This window comes from Setaria italica, chromosome IV (genome assembly GCF_000263155.2).
Source record: "Setaria italica strain Yugu1 chromosome IV, Setaria_italica_v2.0, whole genome shotgun sequence".
Lineage (NCBI taxonomy): Eukaryota > Viridiplantae > Streptophyta > Magnoliopsida > Poales > Poaceae > Setaria > Setaria italica.
In genome coordinates this window covers 31372897-31384932 of record NC_028453.1, presented here as the reverse complement: position 1 = coordinate 31384932, position 12036 = coordinate 31372897, and the positions used below count along the sequence as shown (strand labels likewise).

At 51.8% G+C, this 12036-nt stretch overlaps 2 protein-coding genes across 3 annotated transcripts; both read right to left on the bottom strand.

Annotated features, from left to right (window-relative positions):
* Window positions 1–114: 114 nt before the first annotated feature.
* LOC101776479 (magnesium transporter MRS2-B) lies at window positions 115–4160 on the bottom strand. Of its 2 annotated transcripts, XM_004965659.3 has the most exons (5): window positions 3460–4157; window positions 1274–1402; window positions 836–1177; window positions 707–754; window positions 115–595 (listed from the first exon to the last, which is right to left on the bottom strand). In XM_004965659.3, the coding sequence occupies exons 1-5, from the start codon at window positions 3997–3999 to the stop codon at window positions 365–367; spliced, it is 1290 nt and encodes a 429-aa protein (XP_004965716.1). In that variant the 5' UTR covers window positions 4000–4157; the 3' UTR covers window positions 115–364. The 2 variants fall into 2 exon arrangements, with proteins under 2 accessions (XP_004965716.1, XP_004965717.1); XM_004965660.3 differs by lacking the exon at window positions 1274–1402 and having other exon boundaries at window positions 3460–4160.
* A 2093-nt stretch (window positions 4161–6253) lies between these two features.
* On the bottom strand, window positions 6254–7468 carry LOC101776076 (chaperone protein dnaJ 8, chloroplastic). Its single transcript, XM_004965658.3, has 3 exons — window positions 7050–7468; window positions 6777–6866; window positions 6254–6672 (listed from the first exon to the last, which is right to left on the bottom strand). The coding sequence occupies exons 1-3, from the start codon at window positions 7296–7298 to the stop codon at window positions 6538–6540; spliced, it is 474 nt and encodes a 157-aa protein (XP_004965715.1). The 5' UTR covers window positions 7299–7468; the 3' UTR covers window positions 6254–6537.
* Window positions 7469–12036: the final 4568 nt, after the last annotated feature.

Sequence of the window (12036 nt, the reverse complement as noted above, 5' to 3'; positions counted from 1 at the left end):
CGGAACCTTTTCCTTGTTTAGTGACAGAAGGATCAGGACCATTTGTTTTGGTGAAGCCACCTTATCTTGTACTACTAGAGCAAGAACTGACGGTGGAAAAGACAGAATACCACAGAAACTAAACGTACACAGAACAGATTGATATTATTTCTATAAACTGTAATATCATCCCCTTGTACAGCACAGGCGTCATGTCAGGAAAATTAAAATTTTCACCCGACTCTCCGTAGGCATGCTGTAAACCTCTAAAAGAATGTGAATTTACATCGGGAGAAATCAAGGGTTCTGATCAAGTACCTCAACAGGGTAGAAGGTTGAGAGATGATCAATTGATTCATCGGTCCTACGAGAGGGCATATACACACTATAGAGGCATCAGTCTCTTGTACTTGAAGAACCATAGGAACGAGCTGAAAATGAAAGCGCCGACCACTCCAGTAATGATGAGGGTCCACGAGAATGCGTTATGTATTTTGAAAACAGTGGTCTCAAAGTTCATCCCGAATATCCCCGCGACCACTCCAAAAATGGCCACCACAAATGTGGCAGTCGTTAGCAGCAGCTCAAACTGGATGAGCTGGTTCCGTACATTGTCCTGGGAAGACAAAAGTCACGGCAAATCAGTTAGCTCAAAGCCAATGGTGAGAAATGCATAAATCTGATGTGCGTTTCTAGGATAAGGAGAGTATGAAATATGTTGATGTACCAGCTGAATGTTGATAAAGTCTTCAGTGTCATCAATGTACTCTTTAAGCTGAAAGGAGAAAAACCGGATCAGGTCCCTTTGACTCCTATTACAGAAAATAACCAAGATATAAGATATGTGGATCAGTACCGATGTCAGCTTGTTGAGAGTACTGTCGATGACAACGAAATAAGCTTCCAGTAACATCTCCAGCTCCTGAATGTGTTCTGTCGTTGTGTTATCTGAGCTCTTCACACTATCGTGCCTACTTCTACACAAGCTGAAAGCTTTCTCCAGCTTTCGTGATTCTGTGGGTGATGAGACTGGAGATACAGGAGCTGAAACTGACGTCCCAGCAGCACCTGTTGAATTGTAGCCCAACAAAGTCTGATCACCAAAGACAGATGATTCCATCCTCATCTTTTTCTCGGTGAGATACATCTCCGCCATATCACCATCATCATCCATTAGTTGTTCTATTTCATCTCTAACCTATTGCAGGACAGAGTAACAATTAGAAAATCAGTATAAGCTCTAAATAAATCATATGTAACAACAAAGGAGGATCAAGATTAGGATGAAATTTGCCTTCTGGACTCTTCGGGTCAAAGCAACTAATCTACTTTTTAATCGCCGAACACGTTCCAAATTTAGAGTACTGATTTTTGACGTCAGCTCATCCAACAATGGATATGCTTCGATTTCCAATTCTGCTGCCTGAACAGAAGCAGAAAAATACACATTAACTGATATGCACTGATATAAATTTACCATTAAGGAGATCAACATCATCTCACACGAGGCATGCCTACCCCAAATTGCTTGGGACTAACAGGCTTTGCTACTATTTTGATCCTGTAAGAAACATGCTTCAGTCAAGATATAAAATGTGCAAGACATGGCAGTATGGCACCAGGCCATTTTGGTAGCAAAAGCTCTACAGCCTATAACCTATCATCAGCCATGAGTTCTTCAGACAGCATGAAACCATGAATTAAAAAAACTTGTTGTGAGTTGTGACCCCTGTGCTACTTTGTGCTTGAATAGTTACTGTAAGGCGTTGACACAGTTCTGCCCAGGTGACGTTTCTTGTACTTTGTATGTGGTTTTTACAAACATAAATTGCTAATTGTAAGAATCAATAAGAAACATGGTGCATGAAAAGTTACTGCAGGGTGTTGACACAGTAATGTGCGCATGATGCTTTTCTATGCAGCTTATACAAACATATATTGCAACTAGTACAAGCTTAGAGGTGCTCCTTTTGCCTGTATGGTTACTTATCAGGACTTTTAACATCCATGGATGCATTGACTTATTATTAACCCTTTTTCTCAAATCAAAAGCATGTCAATAGATATGGCAAATACTACATTACACGTAACTCATCCAACAGGACAAAACACTACAGAGTGGCACAACACAAGCAGTTTAAATTAGACTGTCAAGTTGGGATTGTGGAATCAGGTCATGTTGAAAAATAAACTACCTTTCTAGTATTTCCCATTTATCATATCAAACGATGAGCCGCAGATGAATTAATCAATATGGGAAAATTGTAGCCTGAAAGTGCTATGTATTTCTGTATCAATTCAATTCAACATCCTTCACCCACTTCTGAAAGTCTATTCAGTCTCATAACATAACCTCAAAATAATTCCTAAGTACCTCAAAGACAGAGTCAAACAAAAAAAAAACAAAGGGAGGTATTATTCAATTTTCTGAGCATGGATACATTATACATCTCATGCGCTTAGGATCATTAAACAATTTAATAACAATAAAGCAAAGGGTATCGACATTTTGTAGGAGAAAGCATCAGTTTCTTGGTTACCAAGGAGAGAAGGCATCAAAGAAACTGCCTGAGGAAGGAAAGAATCTGTGCATGAAAAGGCTGTTACGGTTTAAGGGAGAAAACTTCTGTATTACTTGTTAACGCTATATATAATATCCATACCTAACATAAATTTGAAATCTCCTCTTCAGCAACATCCAACCTTTTTGTTTTTGAATTTACAACATCCAACTTTTGAACAGTCACACAAACTACCCTAGTCCTCAACACCAAGAAATGAATCCTAACTTAGCCAAAGCCACTTGAATAACATGTGGTATCTTAATCTTCAAACATCTATAAAACTTTTCTCCTTTAAACTACTACAATACCTGAATTTGAAATCAAAGCAGAAGCACACTGATACAACTGTTCGCCAAAATGTAAGTAGACACCGATCTTTAAATCTCAATAGATACCAAAATGGCAAAATGGAGCTGCTAATCTCTGTTCAATTGAACGAAATAACTAAAACAGAAATCTGTCTTGATTACGAAATGTGTTCAAGTCATCATAAAATAATCAGCTGCAACATTTTTACTTGATGCCAGCAACAAATGTGAAATCAAGGCATTCCATTAATCCTACAAGAACTAGAACAAGCAGTGATCACTGAAATTTTGATTCAATCACCCCCAACATGATAACAGAAAAACTGAACCTCCCATTATAGCCCTTGTAAAGACTAATAAGGACATAAAGCTCAAAAACATTGAGCCAATTGCGTGGTTGCAAAGCGTGTAAGACTCAATTTGCACTAATCGCGTGAACTGAGCTCACTCTGATTCGACTATCCAAACTTAAGGGCAATATCAGTACAGTTCAGACTTCAGACACAGAACAGCTGCATCGCACCATAGCCTAACCAGTCGTGCAAGAGTGAAACAGATTGGGGGAAAGGAAGAGAGTGGAATAAGAATTGAGGAGTTTTGATGATCACCTGTGCATCGAGGAAGGAGCAAGCGGCCTCGAGGGCGAGCTCGAGCGCGCGGAACTCGAAGGGCAGCTCGTCGCCCTCTGCGCGCTGGAGCAGGCGCCGCTGGAGCTCGGCGGCGTACTGGAGGACGTAACTGTCGAGTGAGTTGAGCAGGAGCACCTCGTCGGCGGTGATGACGCAGCGGATCTGCTCGAGATTGACGACGATGGCGCGCTCGCGGCCCAGGACCGTGGACGGGTAGACGAAGAGCGGGTCCAGCAGGCGGAGGTCCCGCGCGGGGAGCTCGCAGCGCCGCATCATGGTGGCCTTGTCGATCTCCAGCGTCTGCACGGAGGCCGTGGCGGCCTCGACGCGGATCCAGCTGCGCGTCCCGCCGCCGCGCTTCTTCAGGCTGGGGACGTCGAGCCCACCCGGGAAGCGGCGGCCCGCGGGCCCCGACGGCGCGGGAGCGGACGGGAGGGACGGCGACGACGCCGACGCGACGTGGGGCGGGTACGCGCGGGGGAGGAGCGGCTGCTTGGCGGAGTCCTCGGCGGCGGCCATGGCGCCCGGCGCCGGCCGGTGTGATTGGCCGGTGGAGGGGGGCGGTGTGGGGTCTTTTTTGCGGATGGGCCCCTGCGCTCGTGTGTCGCGTGGAGTACAGTCGAGGGGGAGAGGCCGCCGCGGGAGCCGTGTGCGGTGTGCTGCTATTGTTGGTGGTGAAACGTGCGGTTCAGGGGACGTCCATGTAGCACTTTAAAATCTGCAAACCTCACATTTGAATCTTGCCCCCAAGTGATCATGGAATTGGAATCTGATCGTACACTAGCATGTTACCTCTAAGTTTTTTTTTAGGTTTGGGAGATAGAAAAGAATGATCATTGGATGCAGAAACGGTGACTTCCACTAATATATCATCGAGAGACAGATTACCGCGTGGTCAGCATCACGATCTCGGATCGAGTTGGGCATTGTTTATTGTGATGGAGGGACCATGATCGATGAGGCGATAACGGTGAAATTACTGCTCGCTCCGTTTGAAATTACTATTTATTTTGACTTTTATAAGTACATGATTTTCGTCATATCTTTAAACATAAGTATATACAGGTGTATAGAAAAATTATGAAAAGTCAAAACAAATAATAATTTAGGACGAAAAGAGTACATATGAGATCCTGGTGGTGGGCTTATTGTTGAGTTTTGATAATTTTGTGTTTTTTATTTAAAATCTTGCATTTGTTCATGCCATAAAGGAAAAGACGTCTCGCTGAGTGATGGCTGATGGCACGTCACAATGAGACGGTCGCGGTCTGTTGAGAGGCTTTAGGTGACAATGAATTGCACATGCTTCACCGTTTGCTGTCAACACTGAAGTTCCTTTTAGCAGCAAGCCTTTGCAAGTTGCAGTGTTGATCTGAGTTGCCGTCCAAACCGACTACCTGCTCTTTATTAAAAAAAAAAAAAAGCGACTGCCTGCAAGGGAAACAGAAGGTTGGGAAAAGGAGATATTTCTCATGTGCATCCACCGGTCCACACTAACTGAAGCCGGAAAATGTGATAGGGTAGGTGAGAAGAAAGATTCCTACTTGCATCTTCTTGTGCCAGGCCACAAGAATACAAATTCAGGACAGTTTTATTTTAGTTCACAAAAGTTTTTTCCCCCCTCATGAAATTAAAATGCTGCCGGCGTAAAAAAAAAGGATATAGCAGATGCAAGATTACAAAAAGAATAATAAGAAGAAGATAACAAATCGCTGATGTTATACCAGTCAAGAGTCCTGCCAAATCTATAAGAAGTACAACATAGTTCAGACAAGCATACTGCATAAATAAAGAAGAAACTGGTAGCAGAAACAGAAATGAATTACAAACTACAGCTTTTAGAGAATCTTTGGTTTGAACAAGGCCTTTTTATCCAGCAGCGAGAAATATCAGGAAGCACATTTGACCATTAATATGGACTTGCAGGAACAAAAAAAAATACGAGTCATTTGTGGCACATGATGAGAATGGACCCCCGCTTATACCTTATTGGCGCATGAGGACAAATGAGTATGGCAAGATTAACAAAGGTATCTTGGATAACATTTCTCCTGCTGTCTAAATCAAGCTGAGTGCCCATCCACCACATAAAGGCTCGTTGTCTTGATCACTAGATGAGCTGGTCAGATATCTAAACCTCACTTTCAAAAGGCAATTCTGTTGCTCAAAGGCATGGATCCTCATTTCGGCCAGTGCAAAGCAGCAAATTTTCACGTGTTGATGATCAAACGAGTAGCGTAGACTGCGAAAAAGATTACAGCGAGGAGTAGCAGTTAGTATACAAGGCAGAATCACTTCCAACAAATTGGGGTTCAAATGAGTGAGGATGAAATTTCAAACGAGAACAGATGAGATGCGTCTTATGGCGTGATTCAGGCAGCAAATCTTCAGCTGGAAAGCATGAGCCGATCGGAGGAGCACCGCCCAGCTACGTGGTTAGTACGCTGAATCAAGACAAGACGAATGGTGCGTGCCCACTGAACTTTTGAGTGTGCACGAAAGGTTTAGAAAAAGGGAAAGTAACCGCATCCTGTGATTCAGTCGAACCATAAACCTGTGATTCAGTCGAACCATAAAGTTCATCTGAACTTAAAAAGGTTTATTAAACCCTGCATCATCTCAGACTCATTTCAGGTGCGGTCACAAAATTGAAGGAAAGTGCTGATGTCCCAGCATAGGACAGAAACCAGACAGGTTCTGAAAAATGTTCAGCAAACTGTCAAGCATGAACTAGTGAACTAACAACGACCATTCAATATACATGAGTTCGCAATTAGTTGATAACTAACATCAATAAATCTTTGTATATAAACAAGAGGTCTTTCTGAGACACAAATATCAGTACACTGTCTGCAGTCTGTATTCCTTCACCCACAATAAAATAAGGGAGGAGTACAGTAACCAGTGTATGCACATAAACATGCAGATGAAATTAATTACAGTGTTGCTGCCTCTGCCATGGCAACAAGATTAAAACTAATCGATGGTAATAAGATCAGTGCGGATAGGCAAGCCGTGTAGATCCTTGGTTATCGGTCGGGCGCTTCATCAGCTCCTTCACACGTCGAACCAGTCGTCGTCGTCCTCGTTGAGGTAGCTCCTGTACCTGTCGAGATCCTGGTCGGTGAGGCCGTACTTGAGCCGCCAGTACTCGAGCCGCTCCTCGGCCTCCCTCATGTTGCTCATCAGCATCTGCATCCGACGGATCGCGTTGGTCAGGTCAATCATTCAGATTTCAGCAGCAGGTAGGGGAAAGCAGAAACGAAATGGGGTGGTGGGTAACTAAGGTAGCTCACCTGGTACGCCACGCTGATCCGCTGGAACTGGACGCCGCAGGCGTCGCGGCCGCCGCCGCCGTCGCTCTCCTTGCAGACGTCCGGGTGGTACTGCAGGAGCAAAGACGACGCCCGGGGAAGGAGCCCGTCAGAGGAATCGGCACGTCAGTCAGGGGTGAAAAAGGAAATGAAATGAAATTACTGGTTTACTTGCTGCTGCTGCGGTAAATCGTGAATATTGGGTAGTAGCTGGGGATCCATGGGGGAGAACAGGAGGGGTTACGGGTAACGCACCATGAGCGCGAGGCGGCGGAAGGCCTTCTTGACCTCGCCGCGGGTGGCCCCCGGCCGCAGCCGCAGCGTCCGGTAGTGCTCCTCCGCCAGGCCCCCAGCGGCCGGCCCCGCCTCGCCGACGCAGCTGCACCTGACGGTCGCCGCCGCGGCGCCGCGCCTCGCCGCGCTGCTGGTGCTGGTGCTGCTGCTCCTCCGCCGCCCCCACACCTCCACCGACGACGCCACGCGCACGCCCCCTGCAACGGCCATCTCCACGCCGCCGCCGCCGCGAGCTCACCAGCAGGGAGAGAGGGTTCAAATCAAAGGAAGGGAACGGCACGAGGCGCGAAGCAAATGAGTTTGGCGATCGAGCTGCGTGCGTGAGAAGGGAGGAGGAGAGGAGAAATGCTTCCGGATTTGGTGAGTTGCGTCATTGCGTGGGGGCCGCGCCTGGGTTATATAGAGAGGGTCCGCACGTTTTGGATTGGATAGCCAGCGGAGGCCGTTGTTTCCCACGCTGGCCTGGCCCTTGGCGCACGCGTGGGCCGGCCCTTGAACGGGTGGCATCGACAGCACGGCAGGCAGGGCAGCACGCGTGGTCCTCCTATCCGATCCCCGCGGCGCGGGTTTTCCAAGGACGAGGGCGAAAATGGCGTCGGAAGCTTCTGAGCCGCGTGGCTCGCGCTGCCAAGAGGTTGGCGGCGGTTTGCGAGGACCGGGCGGGCACGGTTTGGCAACTCGGCGGATACGGCCAGATGCCCAGATGCGCGGGCCGGGTCGCGGTCGGTGGAAAACGTCACGGGGACGGAACGGAACAGCTGTGTGAACGTGCCGGGCGCGAGTAGTGGGGCGGCGCACGGTCGCACGCCACCCTGTTCCTATCTCCCTACTAGGAGGGGTTTCTACTTTCTACCGTGGTGGTGGTGCTATTGGTATCTTACCGATGGCTGCTGGACAGCTTCGCGGTGAGAGTGGAGGAAATCCGACGGTTTCGACGAAGGGTCGGGGAAGAGCTTGGGACACGGCCACGTGACGGGGTGCTCCGAGTCAGCGTCGATGGCGATCGATTATCGTCCCTCTCGTTACTCTCGATGAAAGATCTAAGCTATCCGCATAGAAAAATCTCGGTGAAGATTCTCTTTGAGAATGCGCTGCTAGCTTCGCAGTTGACACGGTGCAGGTACATTTTCGTCTCGAAAAGAAACAATGTACATTTCTCGGGGGTGAAATGGCAAATTTCAATTTTGACATCCCAAATATCCTCACAATAGCAACAAAAAAAAACGAAATACCGAATTTAACATGTGTGAAAGCACAGCAGGGTTGCTTTCAAGCTCGCTAGATTCAGTGGCAATTTGGAACGTGTAAAATTAAACGCACATCGACGATCGAGGCAACAGCGTACTCCTCCTATGGGTATTCCTATCCTTGATTTAACGGGTATTTGATACGAGGTGCTAAACTTTAGTAGGATCACATCGGATGTACGGTTACTGTTGGGGGGAAATATTAGCGACCCCCTAATACGCAGCTTAAAGAAACAAACATGAGAGCCCAAGCCCACCAAAGCGTGGTCAAATCTCCGCCTCGCCCGACCTAGGCGTCAAGATCGGGAGCGCCCGACCCCCCTCCGCAAGGTCTCCGCCTCGCCCGACCGTAACCCCGGGGTCGGGAGCGCCCGACCCTATATCACGAAAGTTCCGCCTCGCCTGACCTCGAGCAAAGGAGTCGGGCACGCTGAGGCCCACGGGTCAGAATCCCCCTTGGATACGGTCCGCATAGACAAGACAAATCCTGTGGGACCCCTCGTCGGCCTCACCATAAATACGCCGCAGAGTTGGCAGAGCGCAGGGCGACCGCGCCCCCCACGCAACCCGGCGCAAGTACCCGCGCACGACCATCCTGTGCGAGCTACAGTACTGGCGGCCAGCTCCTATTCGTCGCAGGGTACTCATGACCTGCGGCGACTACAGAAAGGGAGGGAGCGGCCCCGCCCTCGGGTCCCGCGCAAACGGCAATACAGGCATGAAGCTCCCGCTCTCTACAAGCCATCGCCAGAGCAGCGGCATCCACCGTCCTCCCTAACGGACGGCGGGATAACGACGAAACTCCCTCATCATGATCTATCCTGATACCTACGAACATCGAAGTAGCTGCCTGCGAAGAGCTGCAGCACTTGGCATCCGGCGGCCACCCCTTCCGGCATGCACGACGGCACGCGTTTAGGGTCGGCAGGACGTCGGGCGCCAGGGGCCTCTGCCCTCCTCCCCGCCAGACCTCTTTTTTACCATCTTACTCTTTGCCTTTTACCCGGATCCAATTGTAACTCCGGCCGGCCCCTTGCGATATAAAAGGAGGAACCTAGAGCTGGGGAAAAGGGGGATCGGCAGATCGAGAGATCAACATTTCTCCCAAGAACACAAAAGTAAAAGAGACCTGGGACCAGTCCCTCTCTCGCCCATCTGTAACCCCCTACTACAGAATCCCCGCGCGGGCAACACGAACATCCTCGATACTGGACGTAGGGCTTCCTTTGCCCGAACCAGTCTAATCCGTGTCTCCCGTGCAACCATCTGAGGCTCACGCACATAAAAGAAATTTACTAGTCTAAGTCCTGATCCGTTGATCTTGACAACGACAGTTGGCGCGCCAGGTAGGGGACCTTTGTGCGTGCATCTCCAAGTTTCAGATGGCCAATCGCGATAGCGGCTTCGCTCCGGGCTCCCTGATCCGCTTCGGGAGCCTGGACTTTCTGGCCACCGGAAGTGGGATCGAGCTGATCCCTGTCCACGTCCTGCCCGCTCATCCCATCGGCACCACCACCACGACAGCGACGAGCGGCCGGATGCCAGCCAGAAGGGCCTCGCTGGAAGGATGGCTCTTCGGGCTACGCAACGCCACGGGGGCTCACGGCCGCCTCCTACTGCAGTCCCTCGCCACGTCGCCCGCAAGCAACGAGCTCGTGGGCGTGGCAAGGGCAGTCTCCGACACTAGCTCCAGTAACGAGAATCCTGGCCCCTCGCGTGAGTGCTTCATGGCTGACGCGCACTCCGAGGGGTCTAACGGCGATGGTGCCGAGGGGAGGCAACGGGCTCCCCCCTCGCGCGCCGCAGCTACGACCGGGGCCATACCCAGGGCCCCAGAGGACTCTCTGCAACCGGAAGCACGCATGGGCGCTGGCCAAGAGGTAGAGCACCGCCGCCGCGAAGGGGGAGCACGACAACGAGCGCGCGACGTCCAGGAACGCATCTGTGCGGATGGGGAACGTCCGCCGCTCTTTGCCCGCGCCAGCCAGAACGTCGCCGCCGCGGCGGTGTTGCTCCGACAGCTCCCTGAGCCGGCAACGCCTAAGGAGCGACGGGCGCGCCAAGAGATGCGTAACCTGCTCGAGTGCGCCGCTGTCCAACAGGCAGAAAGCTCAGCGTCCCGACGACACGGCCAGAACGCCAGTAGGGCGACGCAGGGCGCCCCCCCCCCCGGAGCAGCGGGGGGAATCTGTCCATCAACCCCTTCCGGAGGCGAATCCGGCTGCGACCGCCCAGCGAGCTCCGCCACTCGCGGTAGGCGAGGCCCGATCCATCCACCAGCGCGTCGGTCCCGTTCGCGACGCCCGCGACACACTGAACGCGCGGAGACGTTCCCGCGCGGACAGGGCGGACGGGGCGGACCGTGGCTACCACGTCCACCGTGGCGGACGCTACGACAGCGGGGAAGACCGCAGTCCGAGCCCTGGAGCGGCTGGACCTCGGGACTTCTCTGCGCGCATCCTGAATGCGCCCTTCCCGCCGCGCTTCCGGCAACCTACGAGTGTGGCCAAATACTCGGGGGAGACCAACCCTGGGGTATGGCTCAGCGATTACCGGCTTGCATGTCAAGCCGGCGGGGCGGACGACGACTTGTTCATCATCCGCAACCTACCCTTGTTTCTGGCAAACTCCATGAGAGCCTGGCTAGAACATATCCCTTCAGGGCGCGTTCGCAACTGGAACGACTTGAAGGAGGTTTTCGTAGGAAACTTCCAAGGGACGTACACACGCCCTGGCAACTCCTGGGATCTCCGGAGCTGCCGCCAGGGGGCGGACGAGTCCCTCCGGGATTACATCCGGCGCTTCTCCAGAAAGCGCACTGAGCTCTCCAACGTCGCCGACGCTGACGTCATAGGAGCCTTCCTAGCAGGGGCCTCTTGCCGACCCCTCGTCCACGAGCTAGGGCGCCGAGGCCCGCGGACCACGGAGGAGCTCCTCAACATCGCCACTAGCTATGCCTCTGGCGAAGAGGCTGTCGGAGCGATCTTTGATCGTTCCAAAGGCAAGGCGAAGCGGGAGGAGGACGCCGACGAAGGCACCTCCAACCGCCAGCGGCAGAAGAAGAAGGGCAAGCTGCGGCGCGAGGCCCCCCTCGTGGCCGCAGTCGAACGCAAGCGAGGGCAGCCGCCCCCCGAGGGCACACCCGGCTTCTTCGACAAGCTGCTCGAGGGACCGTGCCCAAACCACGAGTTCCCCGTCAAACACGCCTACAAAGACTACAACCTCATGAAGAGGTTCTTCGTGGGCAATCCGGTGAAGGGTGATCGGAAACGGAAGCCCGATGAGGAAAGGAAAGGCGACGAGGAGAAGGAAGACGGTTTCCCCAAAGTAGATGGCTGCTTCATGATCTTTGGGGGCTCCACAGCATATGACACCAGGCGCCAACAGAAGCTGGAGCGCCGGGAGGTCTATGCGGCCGAGCCTGCAACCCCGGCCTTCCTCGACTGGTCCGCGCCGGCCATCACATTCGATCGGTCCGACCACCCCGGACGCGTCCGGCACCCGGGGCGCTACCCACTAGTCGTCGACCCCATCGTCGGCACTACGCGTCTCACCAAGGTACTCATGGATGGGGGCAGCGGCCTCAACCTCCTCTACGCTGAGACCCTCGACGCCATGGGGATCGACCGCTCCCGTCTCCGTCCTAGCAAGGCTCCCTTCCATGGCGTCGTGCCAGGGAAGCAGGCAACGCCCCTCGGGCA

Bases quoted from the DNA above. Each gene is read 5' to 3' on its own strand.
- LOC101776076 (XM_004965658.3), bottom strand. From the start codon at position 7,298: ATGGCCGTTGCAGGGGGCGTGCGCGTGGCGTCGTCGGTGGAGGTGTGG. The intron at 6,867-7,049 runs GTGCGTTACCCG...TTGCTCCTGCAG, and splicing joins TCCGCCGCCTCGCGCTCATG to TACCACCCGGACGTCTGCAA. The intron at 6,673-6,776 runs GTGAGCTACCTT...CGTCGGATGCAG, and splicing joins GGATCAGCGTGGCGTACCAG to ATGCTGATGAGCAACATGAG.
- LOC101776479 (XM_004965659.3), bottom strand. From the start codon at position 3,999: ATGGCCGCCGCCGAGGACTCCGCCAAGCAGCCGCTCCTCCCCCGCGCG. The intron at 1,403-3,459 runs GTGATCATCAAA...GCTTCTGTTCAG, and splicing joins GCTCCTTCCTCGATGCACAG to GCAGCAGAATTGGAAATCGA. The intron at 1,178-1,273 runs GCAAATTTCATC...GTCCTGCAATAG, and splicing joins TGACCCGAAGAGTCCAGAAG to GTTAGAGATGAAATAGAACA.